The sequence below is a fragment of the Trachemys scripta genome, chromosome 14 (genome assembly GCF_013100865.1).
Source record: "Trachemys scripta elegans isolate TJP31775 chromosome 14, CAS_Tse_1.0, whole genome shotgun sequence".
In the NCBI taxonomy this organism is placed as follows: domain Eukaryota; kingdom Metazoa; phylum Chordata; order Testudines; family Emydidae; genus Trachemys; species Trachemys scripta.
In genome coordinates this window covers 37989981-38013679 of record NC_048311.1, presented here as the reverse complement: position 1 = coordinate 38013679, position 23699 = coordinate 37989981, and the positions used below count along the sequence as shown (strand labels likewise).

The following is a 23699-nucleotide window of genomic DNA, read 5'->3' as shown; positions in this document are numbered from 1 at the left end:
GCTACAGCCGGGCAGTGCATGAGTCCCAGTCAGTCTGTTCTGATCCCCCATTGACCAGCTGTTGCTTCCCGCCCCGGTTCCCACTCAGTCACTCCGGATTTCAACTCCCCCCAGCATCCCTCCCTCCTCCACCGTCCTCATTCTGCCGGGTTCCAGAGGGGAAGCCCCGTTACTCTGCATCAGCAAACACAAGGGGGAGTCCCTGTGGCACCTAGACTCAGAGACTAACACATTTATTTGGGCATGAGCTAAAACCCACTTCATCACCACATGTCTTAGTCTTTAAAGTGCCACAAAGACTCTTCATTGTTCTGCCTCATTACTGAGACCCCAGCGATCCCTGGGGAGCAGGAACAGCAGCGGGGGGGGGCATTGACACCCCTACACTGGCTCCCCGGCAAACTGCCCCCCCCAGCCCCAAGCCCCGCGGGGGGGCTGTTACTGTAAGAGGAATTTGCTCCGCCCCAACCAGCCCGGGACACGGACCGTGACTTCAACTTCCCGCTACTCTGGTACTTTCAGTTTTGAAGCGCAGTGAAGGCCCAGGCGGGGAGGGGGCTCGGCCCCCTCAATTCAGCTACAAATGTAACAAATGTAACTGGGGCTGCAGCCTCGGTGAGTGACCTGGGGACCAGGGCCGGATTTAGGGGCAGGTAACCGAGGCGATTACCTGAGGTGCCAGGCTGGGGGGCGCCGGGCTCGGGGGCTGTGTTTGTTGTTAGTGATAAAAGGAAAAATCAAATGTTTGAAGTAAAATGTTTCGGATTTTCCTTATGTGGCTCATTTGTCACTAACCTCCTAGAATGTTCTAGAACTTTGTAGAATTTTGTGGAACCTTCCAGACTTTCTGGTTCAAAGCTTCTTTCTGTGACTCAGCAGGGAGGGGAGCTCCGGGCTCTGAATCCCCAGCTACACGGCTCGGTCTGAGATCTCCGGACACACGGCGCTGAGGGCTGTTATCACCAATGGGCCTCACTGAAGGGATTCTCCGGAGAAACTGGCACCTCCTGACTCTGAATGTCAACCTGGCTGTGGGAATGTCCCTGCAAATTCAGAGATTTCTCTGTTCATCTGAACACAGACTGGGAGGCTGGCACAGAGCTGGGCTCCCTTTGTGACAGGTGTGTGTGTGTGTGTATTTGTGTTTCTCTCTCCCCCCCTTTGTTATTAACTCACTAAACTGAAGTTCCGGAGGCAGGGGGTGAAAGACTAGAAGAGAAAACCCTTGGTCCACATTCAGTGAATCCCTCCCAGCTCCACCTGGGTCTGCAGGGCCATTGCCCCGAGGGAGGGCAGGTGCTGTTACCACTGCCGCCCACCCTATGGGTGCCTGCCAGGGCAGGGAGTGCTTCACCTCCCCCCCCAGCGCTCTGTCAGTGGGAGCCCTGAGGGGGGAGGGGGGTTAGTAGGGAAGTCCATGAGTCTGTGACCTGGAGCCCTGGTCACATTCCCTTCCAGTCCAACGCTGGCCGCTCTGTGGCCAACACTGGCCCTGGTGGCTGTAGGGGAAGTTACAGGCACCTTCTAGTTCCTGGGAGGATTTTACCCCACCGCACAGCCTGGCAGGGGTTGCATGGCTCAGTGCAGCGTGAGCCTAAAGCTCTTTGTCTCTAAGGGTACATCTACACTGCAGCTGGGCGGTGCAATTCCCACCATAAACAGACAGACACATGCTCAAGATAGATTTCAGAATGGTAGCCGTGTTAGTCTGTATCAGCAAAAAGAACAGGAGTACTTGTAGCACCTTAGAGACTAACAAATTTATTTGAGCATAAGCTTTTGTGGGCTAAAGCCCACTTCATCAGATGCATGCAGTGGATGTATGCATGCTTCCTACTGTATTTTCCACTGCATGCACCCGATGAAGTGGGGTTTAGCCCACGAAAGCTTATGGTCAAATACATTTGTTAGTCTCTAAGGTGCCACAAGTACTCCTCGTTCTTTCTGCTCAAGATAGTGCACTAAAAACAGCAATGTAGCATGGGCAGCGGCTCGAGCTGGCTGCCCAAGTACATGCCAACCATGATCCTGGCAGGTAACCTGAGCTGCTGCCTTGGCTACCAAAGCTACTTTGCTGTGCTCAGTGTGCTAGTTCCATCAGAGCCAGCACATGTCTGTCTGTCCCACTGGGAAGCTCGCTCCCAGCTGCAGTGGAGACATATCCTTAGAGCGGTTTCAATGTTACAGATTGCAGGGGCACAGAGACGTGGTGACCCTGCTCAGAATTCATTCCTGACATTGCACCAATGCTGGAGGCAATGAGAGTGGGTCACACATGCAAAATCATCGGGGCCAGGGACTGATTTGCTCATTGGGAGATCCCCAGAGGTCCCTCACACAGGACGGGTGTGGTTGGGAGATGGAACCACTTTTCCCCACAGCAATCAGTGGCCATTCATAGCACAGTCAATGGCTCTGCCTGCACTGGCTTGTTTTCCTTAATATGTCCCATTCTACGGGAGTATCTAAATGCCCCAAGCAAGAGGGGTGCCTGATTGTGCCGTACACACCAGTAGTGAGGGACCGTCCCTGCTCTCGAGAGTGTGTTAAAATCTAAGGCCTTGGCTACACTGGCGCTGTACAGCGCTGCAACTTGCTGCGCTCAGGGGTGTGAAAAGGCCCCCCCCCCAAGCGCAGCGAGTGCAGCGCTATAAAGCGCCAGTGTAATCAGCGCCGGAAGCGCTGCACGCTCGCTCGCAGCGCTGCAAGCTATTCCCCTCGGAGAGGTGGAGTACTTATAGCGCTGGTGGTGTGACTACACTTGCCAATTGTAGCCAAGGCCTTAATAAGACCAGACAGCTCCACAGGTGCCAGCCATGGTGTGAACGTGGTATGGAACAGTTGCTGGCACAGTGACATCTAACCCTGCTCAGAGCCAGGGCAGACGAGGATTGTGGGGGAAATCCCTTTCCTTCTGGTGTATGTTAGGTAGCAGTGAGGCTTGTTACATCCTCTGCACTGCCCCATGGTACTGTCCTGTCACTGCATCACACTCACTCGCCATCTGGTTTGCTATTTCTCCTGTTCCCCAGACCAAGCTACGATGATGGGGAAGGTTCCCTCGTTCTACCCCGGCTCCACAGTAAGCTCCGCTCTGCCTGGCTACGTCGCTCTCTGCCTCACTCTACAGGTTCACAGGCTGGAGTCAGGTAGGAGCTCCAGTCTCCTCGCTGGGTTTGCTGCTGTTGCTGGTCATCACCGTACATCTCAAATCACTGTCTTTTCTTGTAAACCACGTCTGCTCAACCTGCCTACAACCAGCAATGTGGAGAAACCACAGGGCACAGCTTGGTCCCTAGTAACCATGTTTGTTACCTATATGCAATCTTGTCAGGCCTAGCTACACACACACTGCTGCTCTGACTGGTAGCTTCTAAGACATAGAACATGGTGAGCATCACTATGGGGCTCACAAACTATTTAAAGGGACAACACTACCCAATTCCTTTACACTACACAGATCAGACTCTTCAGCCCCAAAGAATCATGAATCCCCAACTCTCTGGTTATGAATTGAAAACATACAAGCCATTCGTACTGCATTGGGGACATCTGACTAAGGCTGAGAGGTAAACCTCATGTCTCAGTGAGGATGTGAGGATATTTGCTGTCTTCTTTATTCTGTGCCATTGGTGAAGGCCTTATAGCAGTGGTCCCCAACACGGTGCCCGGGGACACCATGGTGCCTGCCGGGGTATCTATGTGCACTCGCCTAGTCACACGGTGTGAAAAGTAGTGCCCAGCAGGGGAGAGAAGCCACAGCCCCGCGCCTGCCGGGGACAGAGAACTCCGGGGCTGCAGGCTGCGGGAGCTGGTGTTCTCTGTCCCCAGCAGGCGCGGGGCTGCATCTTCTCTCCGCGCTGCTCAGAACTGCCAACAAAAGAAAGGAAAAGGGGCTTGGACTGCCACCGCCCGAACTGCCAAAGCGCAAAACAAAACAAACAAAAAAACCCGCCCAAACTGCCGAAGCAGAAAAAAAAAAAAAACCCGCTTGGACTCTGCCGCCCAAAGAACGGACAGAATGCTGCCCCTTAGCATGTGCCGCCCCAGCATGTGCTTGCTCCGCTGGTGCCTGGAGCCGGCCCTGTATGTGAGTATTCTTCCACTGCACTGATACTGCTGTTTTCTCGTGCTTTGTGATTTATTATTTTTTTAACATTTTCCCCCAAAATGAGTGGTTCAAATAAAAGACAACGTACGTATTATTTCAACGCAGAGTGGGAAGAATCCTATTGTTTTATTGAAAACAAAGGGAAATGTGTTTGCTTATCGTGCGGTGATACTGTTGCAGTGCCGAAAAAACATAATGTCGAACACCATTTCCAAACTAATCACGGCTCTTTTGACATTAGCCATCCACTTAAATCTGAGTTGAAAAAGGTTTGATTTGAGTTGATTCATTTTCTTTTATCTGACCAACAATCTGTTTTCACTAGACAAGTGGTAAAGTCTAAAAGTGCTACTATTGCTTCCTTTAAAATTGCTCATCTGCTCGCAAAGAAGAAAAAACCCTTTCAAGATGGTGAATTGTTGAAGGAAGCATTTTTGACTGGTGCTGATTGCCTGTTTCAAGGATTTCCTAACAAGCGTGAGATTTTGTCAGCAAAACAACACAGTTACGAGGAGGATACATGCAATTTCAAGCGACATGCAAACTCAGCTAAAGGATGACTTGGAAATATGTGACTGGTTTTCACTGCAGTTCGATGAGTCGACAGATATATCAGATAAAGTGCAGTTGGCAGTTATGGTGAGGATGGTATTTAGTGACTTCACCATAAAAGAAGAGTTACTAAAAGTATTGCCTATGAAAGGGTGAACAAAGGGTGAGGACATCTATAATTTATTCAAATCATACGCAACATCAATTAGTATGCCACTACACAAGCTGTCTGCGATCACCACTGATGGGGCACCAGCAATGATGGGCAGTGCCAATGGATTCATTGCACTCTGCAAGAAGAATGAATCCTTTCTGAACTTTATGTCTTATCATTGCATTATCCACCAAGAAGCTTTGTGCGTCAAAGTTCTTTTTTTTCAACACGTCATGAACATCATTTTTAAAATAATTAACTCTATTCCAGCGAAACCTTTGCAACACCGACTTTTTAAGGCCCTGTTGGAAGATGTTGATGATAAGCAATCCGATCTTATCTTGCACACAGAAGTACGATGGCTGAGCAAAGGTAAAGTTCTTGCAAATTTTTTAAGCCTAATTGAAGAGATCAAAGAATTTCTGAAGTCCACAAATCAGAACTTCGAGCAACTAGAAGACTCCAGCTGGTTAATGGACTTGGCTTTTCTTGCCATCACTGACAAATTGAACAATTTAAATCTTGAGCTCCAGGAAAAAGACAAACATGTGGCTCAAATGATAGGCTCTGTAAAATCATTCAAAGCAAAACTGATCTTGTGGATGTCACATATGAAGATGAAGTCTCTCATACATTTCCCAAGTATGAAGAAAATGGTATGTGATAGTGATTTTAATCCATCACCATTTGTTATCCACATTCAAACACTTCTGAAACAATTTGAAAAGAGATTTCAACAGTTCACCATCATTGAGCCTGTAGTTGCCTTTCTTGTGAATCCTTTTACTTGCCAAATAGAGGTAACAGAAATGGCTACATCAATTGCGAGTCTCATTCAAGTAAGAACAAGACATGGAACTGGAGATTTTGGACCTTCAAAATGATATTGTTCTAAAATCCTGCGCAACAGATGAAAACTTTTGGAATCTGGTTGACCGAAAAAGGTTTCCTGCCTTAAAAAATGTAGCATACAAAATAAAATCTTATTTCAGTTCCACTTATTTATGTGAAGTTCTATTTTCAACAATGAACGTCATAAAATCAAAATACAGATCTCGGCTTACAGATACCCATCTTGATGATTGCTTAGGAATGGGAATATCCTCTTACTCTCCCAGCTATGAAAAATTGGCTAAAGAAATGCAGTGTCAAAAATCACACTGACTTTATTAGAAAAACCACGTGAATTAATGATACTTATTTTCCATTAACTGCTAATGAGTGCGTATGATTAACTTGTGTTTAACTTTTTTCATATTTGTTTGTTTGTTTATTGAAATCCAGATACAAGTAACAATACAAAGAATATTTTTTAATTAACCATAACTGGCTATCTATGTTAAAGTAAGAATAATAAATATATTTGGGCCAGCAGTTCAACAATGTTTTATATATAGGACCGAAATATTACTAGCCTCAGTTTCTGCTACAGCTAGTCTAAATTTTTCCAAAAAACTGTCCAATCAAAAAATAATTTTACTTTTTTAAAAATAAATAAGATGAAAACTGTTTATGATATTTATTTTGTAAAAACTCCTTAATTTTTCTTACAGGTAGATAAAAAAGAGCAAATTCACATGCTAAGGTGAAAGAGTAATTGCCGAATAATTTAATTAATACCTTTTTTATCTTATGGATTCATATATTATGTAATATTAAATATGATGTTTTTCGTATTATTTAATGTACAAATTCAAAATAAGCCTTGAAAAATTATTGGCACCCGCCACACTCTTCTGAAAACATGAATGTGCTATTGGCCACAAAAAGGTTGGGGACCACTACCTTATAATGATCCACTCCACCCCCGGGGCTACCTGCACAGCTACTCTGGCATTTTGGTTCCCTCCTGCTGTGGTTTCCATCCTCCTAATTTAACCAACTCTCTGTGTCTCTCCTGATGCTGAGTCTCTGCCCCCTTTCTGTGCAGTTCCACAATGGCTGGTTCTCTGCCCCCTGCTCTTTTTTACCTGCCTCCTCCCCTCTCTCTCTTATCTGACCTCTAACTTTGCCTGCATAGTGATGAGCTATTTTCATATCTTTACACCTTGCAGACCCTTACACCATCCCTACACTAGTTGCAGAGGCCCCTGCACTTCAGCATCGTGAAGGGTCCTTGTGTAGCAGCGAACCAGACCCCCCAATATACCCAAGGTGCCCATGAGAAGTCAGAGCCCTAGTCAGAGAAAATATGGACAATGTATAACATTTACTTGTGTACTCTGTGTGACAGATATTGCAACCACAGGTGGTATTTTGGGAACTATGAATGTGTCTTTGTATCCCTTTTATAAATAGTATCTATATGTGCTATATCAGTGGTTCTCAAACTGTGGGTCGGGACCCCAAAGTGGGTCATGACCCTGTTTTAATGGGTCGCCAGGGCTGGCATTAGACTTCCTGAGGGCCAAAGCCTGAGCCCCACCGCTCCGGTCCAAAGCCGAAGCTCGAGCCCCACTGCCTGGGGCTAAAGCCAAAGCCCAATGGCTTCAGCCCTGGGTGGTGGGGCTCAGGTTACAGGCGCCCCTGACTGGAGCTGAAGCCCTTGGGCTTTCGCGTTGCCCCCCACCAAGCCAGGATGGTGGGGCTTGGGCTCAGAATTTGGTTCCCCCGTCCTGGGGTCGTGTAGTAATTTTTGTTGTCAGAAGCAGGTTGTGGTGGAATGAAGTTTGAGAACCCCTGTGCTATATGTGTTTTTGTGGGCTCAGGATTGTAAACCACTCCATGGGGGAGGGTTACCCCATCTCCTCCAGTATCTACAAGCCATGTGGGGTAATGACTTCTGGGACAGATAACAGCTTGGGAGAAGTACTACCCCCAGGGAAAGTTGCTTAAACTAGTTCAGGGCAGGTCCCAGAAGCCCAAGAGAACAAAGATTTTTGGTATAAACCCTTAATTTAAACTGGTTGGAGGCCTGGGATCTTGGACTACAAACTGACATGACTTCTTAGCCAAAAGAACAAACCCTTAGAGAAGGTTTTGAAAGACTTAGGACCCTACCAATGAGTCCCATGTGCCAAATGAGAATCCTTTGGGATAAGTGTAACATGTTCAGACCTTCAATTGGTTTATGGTAACTTTTCTGTCAGGCTTTTATCCTTCAATGTTCTCTGCTTTGGAAGAGCCGTTTGGTTACTGGTAACCATTGGCACACACGATTCATAGCCCTGGGAGTGAAAGCAAAGTTCAGGTGCTGGTCTTTGGTCAGGCGTGCTGGGAAAACCAGTTAATTGAAGGGGGCTGCAAGCCTAAAACCCCAGTGTGGAGGGAGAGGGATGTGGGTTCCTGCCCAGGGAGAGGTGACAGCTGGAGGCCTGAGACCTAAGGGGACGTTCCTTCCGCAGTCCACAGAGTGGGTCAGAGGTGCAGTTACCCCAAGCCTGTGACTGTCTGTACTCATAGTCATGTCTAGGGCACTGCCTGGGTATATGGTGTTCACGTCTATCTCAGGGCATTCTCTTACTGTGTGTCTTACTGCTGAGTTAATGCCACTCCCAGTTCCTCGCCAATTTAACTTCAATTTTTCATTGTGCATTTCACAGCACATTTCACAGTGGCTGGACCTGACCATCCAGTCACTGCCTCTCTAGGTGGGGAGGCCGTCCTGCCCTGCCACCTCTCCCCCAGGATGAGCGCTGAGAACATGGAGCTGAGATGGTTCCGATCCGAGTTCTCTGCAGTCGTGCACCTGTACCGTGATGGGCAGGATCAGTACGGTGAGCAGATGCTAGAATATCAAGGAAGAACTGAGCTCTTGAAAGACGACATCACCAATGGGAGTGTTTCCCTGAGAATACGCGATATCCGACCCTCTGACGATGGGCAGTACAAGTGTCGTTTTCGATCCAGTTTCACTTATGAAGAAGCTTTTTTGGAACTGCAGGTGGCAGGTCAGTGACTTGTTCTGATACTTTGACGTCTTCAACAGCGTAATAAGTGGAGTCACAGGGTTCATTGTGAGATGACACTTGATTTTTCTCATTATGGTGGGGGGTAGCTCTGCTCTGGTTAAGATTGATTCTAGTTCACTGGTTATGGCTATATTTTATGAGGGTTCTAAAGTCCACACACATACTCAGATTCTCTTGAAAATTTCTGTAAAAAGCAACAGAGGGTCCTGTGGCACCTTTGAGACTAACAGAAGTACTGGGAGCTTAAGCTTTCGTGGGTAAGAAATTTCTGTGACGCATTGGACTCTGGGGTGTGGTTAGTGAGCTAAATTTGAGGTCATTAGAGCAAGGGGTTAATGAGATACACAAACACCCCTGAAAAGTCAGATGACATTAACATGTTGTGATTGTTACAACTTTTTTGTGCACACCTGGTACCAAACAATAGCTGCTCATCCTCACATTGATGTCACCAGCTGGGATTGATTTTGGCTGGTGTCTGGCATGCACAGGGTAACAGTGCTCGATGCACAGGGTCCAGTAGCCCTGTGCCTTGTGGAAGAGTTGAGGAATTCGCTCCAGGACAAGTGAAGGCAGGTGGCCTGATGCCTGAAGGTGCTACCAGACAGACCAGAAGGGGACAGGTGTAGCTAGTTCTGTAACTGTGACATGAGGTTTAGGTCAGGTGCAGCAAACACCAGACTGCTGACAATCCCCATGGCAATAAGACACCTCTGTGCACTTCTACTGTCACAGCCTACAGACCTCAGCACTGAAATGAAGCAAACATGATCCCTCTCCTCATATCACAGTGACAGCTCTTCCAGCCTGCTCGAATTAATCCCTCCACCTGTCACTACGGTGACTGCGAACACGGGGAAGGCAGTAGGAGTGTAGGCAGGTAGATGCTGAAAAACAAATCCAAGAAACACAAAACAAGCAATGGCACCTTCTCATAGCCCTTCCTCATACCTGTTTATTATGGCACCACCCTCACTGAACCGTTCCCAGCGCCTATTGCCATCCCAGGAGGCAGAGTTAAGGTTACAGGGCTGGGGCGGTATGTGCTGTTGTTTTGTATCTCTTGGGTTTCAGAAATTTAAGTTTAGCCACCCTCTGTATTTTGGAAAGGCACAAGGCCCTGTTGGGCAACCGCAATTCTTCATTGACAAGTATTTGTTGGGAATTAATATGTAACTATAGAGCTCCTGTGGCCGAGATGGAGTCTGCTCTGCAGAGCGGCTCCTGCCAGGAACAGATGCGCACTGGAGCACAGCAGGGTAACTCCCTTCGAAGCCAGGGCACAGGTGATACATCAGGGAACATGCGGGGTCACGTGCTCCCCCAGATTTGCTGCCTGGCTTTTACTGAGCATGCCTAGTAATACTGCTGTTAGCCAGCTGCCATCACTCTGCGCCCCCCCCCCCCCCCCACACACACACACTGTCGGCAGGCATGAGTCGTCCCTACCCCAGGGACACCTGTTCGAAATCCTCTGGGGTAAACACACACACACCGGAATAGTACAATGAATATAGGAAGGGGAAATATTTATTTACAGAGGGATGAAGGTAAAAAAACAACAGGGGGAATATGGGGGTGGTGGTGATAAAACAGGCTGAGATCCAACACAAGGCCCCAGTGGTACCAGAACATAAAAGGGTAGATGCCAAGCACTGCGTCTACTCAGAGTTCAGGAGTCCTGGGCAGAGTTCCAGTGCAGTGCTGAGTCTTGGGTGCTCCTGGTCGCCTTTGGCGCCATTGAACTTTCCCCAGCAAACCCCTCCGGAGCCCTCTTCTGCCGCTCTCTGCAAAGCCACACAGAGCGACAACCTCCCCACTTGCCTGGCTACAGCCTCCCTCTTTATTCCCAATGCAAGGTCACAAGCCCCAGTATTCAGGGCCCCATACAGCTCTGGGTGACAGGGATACTGGGTTCAGCTCTGGTTTGTCCGCAGGTCATTCCTTCCTGTCACAATGCTCCTCCTGGCTCTTGTCCTGGGTGTCCCCAGTCAGCTGCTCTGTCCCTCCTGGGCTTTGGACAGGTTCTCAGCTGCTTCTCTTATTGGGAGCTACAGACACACATGCCCTGTCACTCTCCCTCTCTCCACCCTCCTCCCCATAGGTGCTGACTCCATAGGTGTTCTAGGGCTTGAGCACCCATGGAAAAAAATTAGCAGGTGCTTAGCACCCACTGGCAGCCATCTACCCCCTTCCCCCAGCACCTCCCGTCTGCCGGTGGCCCCACTGATATATTCCTCCCCCTCCTCCCAGCGCCTACCGCCCACTGCAGTCAGCTGTTCCACAGTGTGCAGGAGGTGCTGGGAGGGAGGCAGAATAGTGAGGGTTGGGTGTGCTTAGGGGAGGGAGCAGAACTGGGCAGGAAGAGGTGGGGTGGTGGTGGGGACTTGGGAGCAGAGGTGGGGTGTGGGCGGTGCCTGGGGCAGAGTGGGAGGTTAAGCACCCCACCCCACAGGCCTGGAGGAAGCTGGTGCCTATGCTCCTCCCCCTGGAACACCCAGCACTTCCTCTGCCCCAGGACAGGTTTTAAAGGGACCGTGCTCTCTAAACCCCAAGGGGGTTACAAATATGTTAGCTTTGTAAGTGAAAGTAGTGGAAGAGTTTAGCCTTCCTGCTCATCAGTTAAGCAGTGCTCAGCTCCTTCCAATGGTTCTTCTTATTCAACCTTTTGTCCCTGCTACACAGTGTGTGGTGAGAGATATTGTCTGTGTTCATCAAAGGGAGAACCAGTCCCTTGTTCTTGCTCAGGAAACTGCAGGATTATGGAGCAGCTCATCCACCATCACTAGAGAAAATGAAGTATATGCACATAAGCTAGAACAGCAGTAAATGAGAGGCAGGGTTGCCTAGTGGATAGGGCTGTGGACTGTTGCCTGGTCTACCCTACAGAGTTGGGTCGATGTAAGACAGCTTACGTCCACCTAATTATGTCAGTTTCCACACTACAGCCTTGCTCCATGAAATTGACAAGAAAGTCTGGCTCCCAGCTCAAGCAGAGAGTCCAGGAGACAGCCAGGCTCTGGTGTGGGGCTCCTGGCAGGGAGCTGGGAGCCTCAGTGCTGTTAGGCTCCGAGCAGGCAATAGGGAGCCCGTGGCCCAGGCCTAATTTGATGGTGTCCAGTTTGCAAATTAATTCCGGTTCTGCAGTTTCTCGTTGAAGTCAGTTTTAGCTAAAGTTGAGCAAGTTTGTGAATAGAACAGCCCTGACATTAACATTAACTTTACTTGCTGTGTATTAAATAGGAATCTGACCAGATTAACTGACCAGCCGCACTCATAGGCTCACATTTGATTATTAATTTAATGGGAAATAGGTTTTGATAACGGAGTAATACAACTTTTGGATCATTACTGAGCAATGTAGGATTGTCACAAGTTCATTTATTTTTTCTGTAGGGTTGGGCTCTGATCCTGTCATCTCTGTGGAGGGACATCAGGATGGAGGGATCCGGGTTGTGTGTCGATCAGCCGGATGGTACCCAGAACCCGAGGCTCAGTGGAGAGATATCCAGGGGCAGCTCTTACCATCAGACACTGAAAACATATCCCCAGAGGCCAATGGCCTGTTTCAAACAGAGATTGCTATTGTTATAACAGAAGAATCCAACCAGAAAGTGTCCTGCTGTGTCAGGAACCTTCTTCTCAACCAGGAGAGAGAGTCAGCGATTTCCATAGCAGGTCAGTGCCCGTCCCAGCCGCACATGGATAGAGTGAGACACTGCAGACATGGGTAGAGAGTATTTGTCATTGTGTCTCCTGTTCATTGGCCTGAACCTTCAAGGTGCTGAGCACTTCTTGGAAAGTCCTGAGCAACTTCCAAAACCAGCAGCTGGCCCGTGCCAGCTGACTCAGGCTAAAGTACTGTTAAACTGTGGTGTAGATGTTTGGGCTTGGGCTGGAGACCAGGTTCTAGGTCCCTGCGAGGTGAGAAGGTCCCAGAGCCTGAGCTTCAGCCTGAGCTGGAAAGTCTCCACTGCAATTAAACAGGATCAATTAGACAAGCCCAGGGTAGTCACTTAACAAGAGCACTCTAGTCATCCATTGCTCTGGGTGCAAGGAGCAGGAATCTGGAGGAGTTTTTACTTTGAATTTCCAGACTCAGGTTTTGTTTTTATTAAAATCCTTCATTAACATATTTTGGGCCAGACTCTCTCAAGTAGCTGAGCCCCTCTGAGCTCAGGAGAACTGGGGGTGTCAGGAAACAGGTCACAAATCTCTGCTTCTGAGGGTCAGTTTGCACTGGCCACAGCTTTGATATCAGTTAGACAAGCCCAGGGAATGCTTGAACTTATGTCAATGGGGGATAGGTGTAGCATAGCAGAGCTCCACCCAACCCCCAACACACCCTTTCCCATTAATTAACCATCTTCACTATATGCAGAAACAAAATCTTGTCTAAGAGCATCTTAATTTTTAGAAAAAAGTTCAGATTTTATGTATTATTATCTACCAGATAACTTGGTTAATACAAAATGAATATTTCCTCACTGTCATAATAAGGATATTGCATTTGTCAAACAGTATTCACTTGAGATCTCAAAGTGCTGCACTGCTAATTTCCATCAGTATTACGTAATTGTTATATTCACAGCATACACACAGAAAGTTAGAAACAAAACCTAAATACTCTTCCTGTAAGGCTGCAATGTCACACTGCTTTATTTCTGAGAATCCAGAACTCTAACACACAGCAGCTAAATACAGAGAGAGACAAAGCAGGCTGCTCCCTAAAGCAAAAAGGCAGAACTCTACCCACTTTCCTTTAGGCTGTCTCTTTGAAAGCTGAATGCATAAGACTGACATTGGATGCACCCTACAGAGACCCCTGCCTGCAAGCAGGACAAGGGAATCCCTCAAGATTTAAAGTGACAGCTGGTGATTTTTATAGTTTTCAATACACCACACTAATCACTTAGGAAGTACCCTGAGGTCAGCCATTGCTCCAGGACCCAGAGAAGAGGATTCTGGAAGAACTATTTACTTTGACTTGCCAGGCTCAAGTTTTGATTTAATTAAAATCCTTCATTAAAATATTTTCAGTCAGATCCTTGAGCCCCAGTGAGCCAGGAGAGTCAGGAGGTGTCAGGAAACTGGTTACAATTCTCTAATTTTGAACGTCAGTCTACACTGGCTGCAGCCTTGGGATCAGTCAGAGAGGCTAGGGACTGCTTGAATTTATGCCAGTGGGAAATAGGTGTTGTGATTGATTGGACCCCTTGGGAAGCCATAAGAACGGCCGTACCAGGTCACACCAAAGGTCCATCTAGCCCAGTATCCTGTCTACCGACAGTTAGGGTGACCAGACGTCCCGATGTTATCGGGACTGTCCCGATATTTCCTTGTTTGTCCCGCGTCCCGACCAACGTGCGGTTGGGACACTGGACAAAAAAGGAAATGCGCCGGAGCCTGGAGCCCGGAAGTGCTCGCACCCCCCCCCCCCGCCCCGACTCCACTCCCTCCTCCCCCCATTGGCTCCCTCCCCGAATCCCCGCCTTTTCCCCGGACTCAGCATTCCTCCTCCCTCCGCAAGCATGCGTTGGAGGGAGGCCCGGGAGACTCAGGGGAAGCGCGGGGCCGGGGTGAGTAAGAGTCCGGCCTGGCTCCGAGCAGGCAGGACTCAGTTGGGTGGTAGGGAGAGGAGGGGGGCGGCCCGCGGGCCCAGGCGGCGGCTGTTCTCCCCCCCGGGCAGCGGGACTCGGGAGCAGCCGCTGCTGCAGCTCCCACTGCCGCGGGGGAGGAAGCGGCCATGGTGCTTGGCGGCTGCGGCTCTGGCGCCCGCGAACCCCCCGAGCCGGGGCCTGCTGCGGGGACCCAGCAGCGCGCACGCTGGGCCCAGCCCAGCCCCTGGCCAGTCACGTCTGGGCTGCTGCCCAGCTGGTGCTATCGCGCGACGGCCCCGGGGCGGAGGCATTGGCAGCCCAGCCCCGTTCGTTCCCCTGCGGGGAGCTGCAGCAGCGGCTGCTCGGGGCCAGGCCGGACTCTTACTCACCCCAGCCCCGCGCTCCCTCTGAGTCTCCCGGGCCTCCCTCCAGCGCTTGTGGAGGAAGGTGGGGTTTTTTTGGCCACGCCCCCCCCGCGTCCCGATATTTGACTTGGGTGATCTGGTCACCCTACCGACAGTGGACAATGCCAGGTGCACCAGAGGGAGTGGACCAACAGGCAATGATCAAGTGATCTCTCTCCTGCCATCCATCTCCATCCTCTGACAAACAGAGGCTAGGGACACCATTCCTTACCCATCCTGGCTAATAGCCATTAATGGACTTAACCTCCATGAATTTATCCAGTTCTCTTTTAAACCCTGTTATAGTCCTAGCCTTCACAACCTCCTCAGGTAAGGAGTTCTACAGGTTGACTGTGCGCTGCGTGAAGAAGAACTTCCTTGTATTTGTTTTAAACCTGCTGCCTATTAATTTCATTTGGTGACCCCTAGTTCTTGTATGATGGGAATAAGTAAATAACTTTTCCTTATCCACTTTCTCCGCATCACTCATGATTTTATAGATCTCTATCATATCCCCCCTTAGTGTCCTCTTTTCAAAGCTGAAGAGTCTTAGCCTCTTTAATCTCTCCTCATATGGGACCCGTTCCAAACCCCTAATCATTTTAGTTGCCCTTTTCTGAACCTTTTCTAGTGCGAGTATATCTTTTTTTTAGATGAGGAGACCACATCTGTATGCAGTATTCGAGATGTGGGCGTACCATCGATTTATATAAGGGCAATAATATATTCTCAGTCTTATTCTCTATCCCCTTTTTAATGATCCCTAACATCCTGTTTGCTTTTTTGACCGTCTCTGCACACTGTGTGGACATTTTCAGAGAACTATCCACGATGACTCCAAGATCTTTTTCCTGACTTGTTGTAGCTAAATTAGCCCCCATCATATTGTACGTATAGTTGGGGTTATTTTTTCCAATGTGCATTACTTTACATTTATCCACATTAAATTTCATTTGCCATTTTGTTGCCCAATCACTTAGTTTTGTGAGATCTTTTTGAAGTTCATCACAGTCTGCTTTGGTCTTAACTATCTTGAGCAGTTTAGTATCATCTGCAAACTTTGCCACCTCACTGTTTACCCCTTTCTCCAGATCATTTATAAATAAGTTGAATAGGATTGGTCCGAGGACTGATCCTTGGGGAACACCACTAGTTACCCCTCTCCATTCTGAGAATGTACCATTAACTCCTACCCTTTGTTCCCGGTCTTTTAACAAGTTCTCAATCAATGAAAGGACCTTCCCTTTTATCCCATGACAACTTACTTTACTTAAGAGCCTTTGGTGAGGGACCTTGTCAAAGGCTTTCTGGAAATCTAAGTACACTATGTCCACTGGATCCCCCTTGTCCACATGTTTGTTGACCCCTTCAAAGAACTCTAATAGATTAGTAAGACACGATTTCTCTTTACAGAAACCATGTTGACTATTGCTCAACAGTTTATGTTTTTCTATGTGTCTGACAATTTTATTCTTAACTATTGTTTCGACTAATTTTCCTGGTACCGACGTTAGACTTACTGGTCTGTAATTGCCAGGATCACCTCTACAGCCCTTTTTAAATATTGGCATTACATTAGCTAACTTCCAGTCATTGGGTACAGAAGCTGATTTAAAGGACAGGTTACAAACCATAGTTAATAGTTCCACAACTTCACATTTGAGTTCTTTCAGAACTCTTGGGTGAATGCCATCTGGTCCCGGTGACTTGTTAATGTTAAGTTTATCAATTAATTCCAAAACCTCCTCTAGTGACACTTCAATCTGTGACAGTTCCTCAGATTTGTCACCTACAAATGCCGGCTCAGGTTTGGGAATCTCTCTAACATCCTCAGCCGTGAAGACTGAAGCAAAGAATCCATTTATTTTCTCTGCAATGACTTTCTCGTTTTTAAGTGCTCCTTTTGTATCTCGATCATCAAGGGGCTCCACTGGTTGTTTAGCAGGCTTCCTGCTTCTGATATACTTAAAAAACATTTTATTACCTTTGGAGTTTTTGGTTAGCCATTCTTCAAACTCCTCTTTGGGTTTTCTTATTACATGCTTGCACTTAATTTGGCAGCGTTTATGCTCCTTTCTATTTGACTCACTAGGATTTGACTTCCACTTTTTAAAGGAAATCTTTTTATCTCTCACTGCTTCTTTTACATGATTGTTAAGCCACGGTGGCTCTTTTTTAGTTCTTTTACTGTGTTTCTTAATTTGGGGTATACATTGAAGTTGGGCCTCTATTATGGTGTCTTTAAAAAGCGCCCATGCAGCTTGCAGAGATTTCACTTTAGTCACTGTACTTTTTAACTTCTGTTTAACTAACCCCCTCATTTTTGAAATTAAATGCCACAGTGTTGGGCTGTTGAGATGTTCTTCCCACCACAGGGATGTTGAATGTTATTGTATTATGGTCACTATTTCCAAGCCGTCCTGTTATAGTTACCTCTTGGACCAGCTCCTGCGCTCCACTCAGGACTAAATCTAGAGTTGCCTCTCCCCTTGTGGGTTCCCGTACCAGCTGCTCCATGAAGCAGTCATTTAAAGTTTCAAGAAATTTTATCTCTGCATTTCATCCTGAAGTTAAATGTTCCCAGTCAATATGGGGATAATTGAAATCCCCCACGATTATTGGGTTCTTAATTTTGATATCCTCTCTAATTTCCCTTAGCATTTCATCATCACTATCACTGTCCTGGTCAGGTGGTCTATAATAGATCCCTAATGTTATATTCTTATTATAGCATGAAATTACTATCCATAGAGATTCTATGGAACATGTGGATTCACTTAAGATTTTTACTTCATTTGATTCTACATTTTCTTTCACATATAGTGCCCCCCCCCCGCACGACCTGTTCTGTCCTTCCGATATATTTTGTACCCCGGAATTATTGTGTCCCATTGATTGTTCTCAGGCCACCAGGTTTCTGTGATGCCTATTATATCAATATCCTCCTTTATCACAAGGCACTCTAGTTCACCCATCTTATTATTTAGACTCCTAGCATTTGTGTACAAGCACTTTAAAAACTTTTCACTGTTTATTTGTCTGCCCTTTTCTGACGAGTTAGATTCTTTTTTATGTGAATGTTTATCATCTGATCTGGCCCTTACATTATCCTCCTCCATCCTCTGCTCCTGACTATAACCTGGAGATTCTCTATCATTAGACTCTACCCTAAGAGAAGTCTCTGTCCGATCCACATGCTTCTCTGCAGCAGTCGGCTTTCCCCCATCTCCTAGTTTAAAAACTGCTCTACAACCTTTTTAATGTTTAGTGCCAGCAGTCTGGTTCCACTTTGGTTTAGGTAGAGCCAATCTCTCCTGTATAGGCTCCCCCCATCCCAAAAGTTTCCCCAGTTCCTAATGAAAGTAAACCCCTCCTCTCTACACCATCGTCTCATCCACGCATTGAGACTCTGAAGCTCTGCCTGCCTACCTGGCCCTGCACGTGGAACTTGATGTGCTGAAATAAAACTGAGTCTACCTATTCTGCTAGCACGGGCCCCCTTTAAACTGTCTTGCTGAGCCAGGCTCTTAAAACCTCCTCCAACACACACACAGGCTGGGCCACATCCAGCTGCAGATCAGCTCTGGGAAGTCTCAGTTTAAGGGACTTGCTCCAGTACTCAGATGTCCACCTCCCTTGGAGTACAGACCCAAAGATATATTATGAAATTTGCCCCCTCCCTCAATGTGGAGAGAGGTGTGCACACTTCTTGCCACGCCCCCCCGTGATAGAAATTACAGAAACTGAGTTTAATAATAAACAAAACAAATGTTATTAACTATAAAAGGCAGATTTTATGTGGTAAAAGGGGTAACAAACAGAACAAAGCAGATTACTAATCAAATGAAATCAAACACGCAAACTAATCTTAATACACTAAAGAAACTGGTTACATATACGTTCTCACCCTAAATGTGGTTCTAATAATCTTCTTCACAGGCCAGACACCCTTCCAGCCTGGGTCCATTTTTTCCCCCCGTTCAGTCTTAGTTCTTTCCAGCAGTCATCACAGGGGAGAACTGAGGACCTGGATTACCTCACTCCCCCCCCCTTAAATAGGATTTGCATAAGGCAGGAGTCCTTTGTTTCCTAGTTTGACCCCCCCCGCTTCTCGTGGAAAAGTACAGAATTCAAACTGGGTTCCAGTATCAGGGGACATGGTCACATGCCTCTGTAGGGCCCCTGTAGCCATTCTTCACAGGCTGACCCACAGGTTCATGGGAAGACTAAGCTCTTTTACAGTCCATTGTCTCTTGCTGATGGGCCATCAGCACTGTCCGGCTTTTTCATTGTTGTACCTGAAGTGTTGGCAGTGGGCGTCACCCAAAGTAGCATAGTCGAAATACAGATACATAGTTAATATTCCTAACTTCAGATATAGAAATGAAACAGGCACACAAATTGGATAGTCACATTCAGTAAATCAGAACCTTTCCAATGATATCTCACATGAGCCATCTTGCATCAAGTATATCTCAGTTATGTCATATTAATAAGCATATTTTCATAAATAATATGGAATGATACATCACAGGTGTAGCATAGTAGAGCTACACCCTACCCCCTCCTTACCCACAACAGCCCCCATCCCATTAATTAACCATGTTCAGTAACCAGTTGGACTTTCATTAGCTGAATAATAAAGCACAAAGGAGCCACATCTCACCGTGAGATTCTTTTAACTAGTCACAGAGTCACCATTGTCACAGGGTCCTGCCTTCATTCTGCGCGTGTTTATACCCAAGTTAATGGCACTTTCTCTTGCAGAGCTGTTTTTCCCACGAGTCAATCGCTGGCGGGTGGCTCTGGGGGTGATCCTGGTTCTCCTGGCTGTTCTCATTCCCCTGGCCAGTTACTGCTTCTGGAGGCAACACAGAGCAAAAGGTAAATTAACAAGAGGCAGGAATTTGGTGTGTGTGATAGAGAGACATTAAAAATCAAAACCAAAGGTAGAGAGACCGGGATTAAGGGGATTTGATTCAGTGTTCGTCAGGAGAGTGTCAGGCAATGGGAGTCAGGCTGAGGGTGAAGGGGGAGTTGAATAAATTATGGCTTCATATTTGAACTGAGAAATGTCAAGTGGGTTCCCCTGTTCAGATCTCACGCAGGGATCCCAATAGAATGTGATCCTGAACTGTTCCATGGGGATCGGCCTGGCTCAGTTTGAAAGACCCAGGTGAGGCTCGGTGAGCTGGGCTTGGAGCTCCGACATACATAACTGGGCTCCTTGAAGGAAAACCACGATGCAAAGTGTTTGTGTGTTGGAGGGGTGGGGGGTACTTAGGGCCCAGTTCTGCCCTTCATTCTGCATGAACTCCCCCTCCCCACACAGCATCTAGGTAAGTAGGAGCTGCAGATGTGCAAAGTAGTGGCTATGCAAATGGAAAGGTTAGCAGTTACTTTTCTACTCTAAGATTTGCTCAGCCTGTGTTCCTGCTACAGGAACAGAGCAATGAACTCTCTACTGTAGTACAAGTGCTGAGCTGTAGTTTTCTTTTCCTTTTGGTCACAAAAAGCAGAAATTGTCCTTCAGTGATCTCTGCGTTTATAGGGAGCTGGGGTTTTCATAGCTGCCTAGGGGGTCTGAATGCCCAATTTTTATTTACAGTAATGGGCACCGAATGTGCAAACGCCCAAGGCAGCTGTGAAAGTCCCACCCAGAGGGTTTTCTCACCTGAAGTGCTGTGAACTGTATGTAGAGATGTACCAGTGTCAGAAGAATTGGGAAGGGGAAATGTCTGTTACAATGATTTCTCAGAGGGGACAGAAGCAGGTAATTCAGAGAAGCAGAGAGGAGCTGTGCTGTTTACTTGTGAAAGTTGGAACTGGATGTTGCACCTTTAGAACTGTCACCTACACACTCTGTCAGCACCAGGTGTGATCTGGTTTAGTTCACGGCTTTATGTGGGCTGAGTCCACAGTATTGCTATCAGGGCTGATTCCCCACTCTGGCACTTCGAGTGCAGAAGGTGGGGGCCCGTAAGGATTCTAAAAATTAATACTGGCCACTCCAGGCTTGTATTAAACTCCCAAGGTTAGATGCTGCAACCACCCAAATGCAAAACCACTTGGAACCCAGGAAGGTGCACGTGGGAATTCCTTCCTGTGGGGTACCCTCAAGCCCTTTCACTTCCCCCATCACCAGGGAAAAGCTGAGAAAGGAAAATAAAGAAATCAACTGTTGCCACCAGCTAACGAAAAAGTCATGTGCACAAACCTCTTAAGACACAAAAATCCAAATCCTGTTCTTAAAAAAGGTAATTTTTATTAAAAACAAAAAGAAAGAAAATACATCTGAAAACTCAGGGTATTGCTAGATTTTAAAAGAGCAATTCCAAAAATTAAGCACCAAAAATAGTTTTCTGGGTGTTCAGCTTAAAGATTACAAGCAACAAAAGCATCTGGGGTTAGCACAGAGGAATCCACAAGCCATAATAAATAAACAAAATAAAATTAATTGTGTCTTCCTACACATTTTCTGATCTACTTACATATCTGCGTTCCAAATAAGCAATTCTAGGTATCATTTTGATGATTTTCATACCTGGCCTTCAGCTTCTCACAGCATAACTGTTGCCCTGTTCCCCCTCTTCTCCGGAGAACAACAACAGACAGACAAAGAGAAGTTTTTTTCCCAATTTTAAAAAGTTCTAGCCTTCCCATTGGCTCTTTTGGTCAGGTGCCCACTCACTTCCCTTTACCTATGCGTGCAGTCAAACTTTTTAACCCTTTACAGGTAAAGCAAGTAGAGAACAGCTACCATGAGGGAGTCTATAGCTAACTGGCTGGCTGGGTATCCACAAAAGGGACCAACCCCCCACCCCCACCCCCGCCCATTTATCACAATTGCCAACCCCAAATGTTCAAAAACCATGAATCAGGCTCACCAACAATCAGGAGATTGGCTTTAAAATCATGGGATGATGTAAAAATAATAGATGTGGTGTTCTTTTTATTTGCCTTCTGCTTTTTGAGCCTTTAGGGTGCACTGGAGTCACATTTTGAACCTTTCTCCACAGCCACAAGGGCTAGAAACATACTCTCTTTTTAAGAAGGGAGGCTGAAATCATCACATCTCCACTTGACTCCAGGAGCTGGGGGTCTAAGGAAAACAATAATTATCATGAGACTCATGACAAAATCATGAGAGTTGGCAGCACTGATTAGGTGACAGGGATTAACTCATTTTGAGTGGTGTATAGAATTTGTCTATATGCCCAGAGAGAATTCTGTTGGGCTCATTTCCAAACACTAAACCATCAGAACAATTAACTGTCACTGTCTTGTTCCGTGGGCCTTTCAGAGAATTCTCCGCAGCAGCTGCACTGGTGAGCTGTGGCTGGGATGCTGTAATAACACAAACACACTCAGGATTTGCACGGCTGGTCTGAGATGCTGCTCACACTGGGCACAAGATGCTCTCGCTCAGGCTGTGCTCAGCAGTGACTGGCAGACATGACACAACCTCCATTTCCAGCAGTGTTGGTACCCAGGGCTGACACCAAATGGACGAGCTCCAGGTGGGAAAGAGCTGATCTTAGAGGCGATGCCTGTAGGGGCCCAACCACACACCCCTCCCTGGCTCACGCTGACCTGAGCACCCAGGTAAAGAAAGGCCTCTCCACCCCATTCTTAGCTGGGGCATCTCCCACTGACCCTGGCCTTACAGGGATATGTTCCCATGTCTCATTAGGACCAGGAGGCAGGCACCATCCCCAAGATTAGAAGTTGGCCTGGGATGGGAGTGCAGGGACCTCCACAGACAGACCTATCTGTGTCTCTCCCTTTGTTCCTCTATTTCATGACTACAGAAGAGCTGCATTAAACAACAATAGGAATTTCACCATAAACATGATGGAATGAAATCTCACCTCTCCCCCTTTTCTCCCTCTAGAGACGCTGCGATCTGAGCTGGAGAGCAAGAAAGGTCAGTGTCTGGGCCCAGTTACATTCACTGATGTAAGGGTTATTCCCATAAATATGACAGCGGAATATCACCTCTTCCCCTTTTCTCCCCATAGAGATGCTGCAATCTGATCTGGAGAGCGAGAAAGGTCAGTGTCTGGGGCCAATGGGGTAGGTTAAAGGAAAGGTTATACGAGAATGTTACCCAAAAATGTTGCAGGTGTAAAGATCGTCACAGTTGGAGATTCCCCCCTCAGCCCTGGGGACCCGGCTGTGCCTGGAGGGCCCATAGGACGTGATGGCTCAGGCTGCATCTACAGAGCTGCGTGGGATGCAGCACCTCTGGTGGGCACACGCCCGAGCAATGGGGCGCGGTGCTGAGTGGGAAATCAGCAGAGCCCCTCCCTTCAGCAGGCGATGTGGGGGAAGGTATTTGCACAGAGACAATTCCAATGGGGAGGGAGGAAAGGGGGAGAGTAAATGTGTGTGCTGGAGAAAGTGCAAAACACCCATGGGATGGAACAATTACAAATAAGGTGCTGGTGTTTGAAGGGGTGATGGGGAATGTCTCCGTATCGGCACCAGAGCCCAAGCAGTGAGCTCAGGGCTGCTTGCGCTGACATAGACGGGCTCGGAAGGGGACATTTGTCCTAAAACCCCTTGGAAATTACAGACACAACACCCTGAGCCTAGGCCCTGAGTAGCCCTAACCCGGCCAGGCCAGAGTCATTGCTGGGGACTGTGAGACTTGTCCAGTATTTAATACAATTCTTCACATGTGATTCCCCCCATGTTCTAGCCTTTCCACGGCCATGTAATGAGAGAAGGGGCAGGATTTCACCCTCAGTGACCATGTGCTGTGTGTGTGTGTGTGTGTGTGTGTGTTCTGGTATCCAGGACCATGAGGCATTTCGTACTTGAGGGAAGGGAGGGAGAATGTATCCCCTCTCTCTCCCCTCCCTGTTTTAGCAGGCACAGAGGTCACACTATATTTGGATTCAGGGAGGGGCCTGAATTCACTGTTCCTCACCCCAGCCGCCTTTGATGACAGGTATCTGCCCC

At 47.4% G+C, this 23699-nt stretch overlaps 1 protein-coding gene across 2 annotated transcripts in view; it reads left to right on the top strand.

The window, feature by feature from the left end:
• Positions 1 to 456: 456 nt before the first annotated feature.
• Positions 457 to 23699, top strand: part of LOC117886930 (butyrophilin subfamily 1 member A1-like) — a 32253-nt gene continuing 9010 nt past the window's right edge. The window contains exons 1-8 of one of the 2 annotated variants that reach the window (XM_034789088.1): positions 458 to 615; positions 880 to 1121; positions 3033 to 3149; positions 8360 to 8707; positions 12125 to 12406; positions 19500 to 19616; positions 22627 to 22659; positions 22754 to 22786. In XM_034789088.1, coding sequence (XP_034644979.1) covers positions 3044 to 3149; positions 8360 to 8707; positions 12125 to 12406; positions 19500 to 19616; positions 22627 to 22659; positions 22754 to 22786 — 919 coding nt within the window. In that variant the 5' untranslated portion in view covers positions 458 to 615; positions 880 to 1121; positions 3033 to 3043. Of the gene's footprint in view, positions 616 to 879; positions 1122 to 3032; positions 3150 to 8359; positions 8708 to 12124; positions 12407 to 19499; positions 19617 to 22626; positions 22660 to 22753; positions 22787 to 23699 lie in introns of both variants that reach the window. The other variant, XM_034789089.1, reaches the window with a different exon arrangement.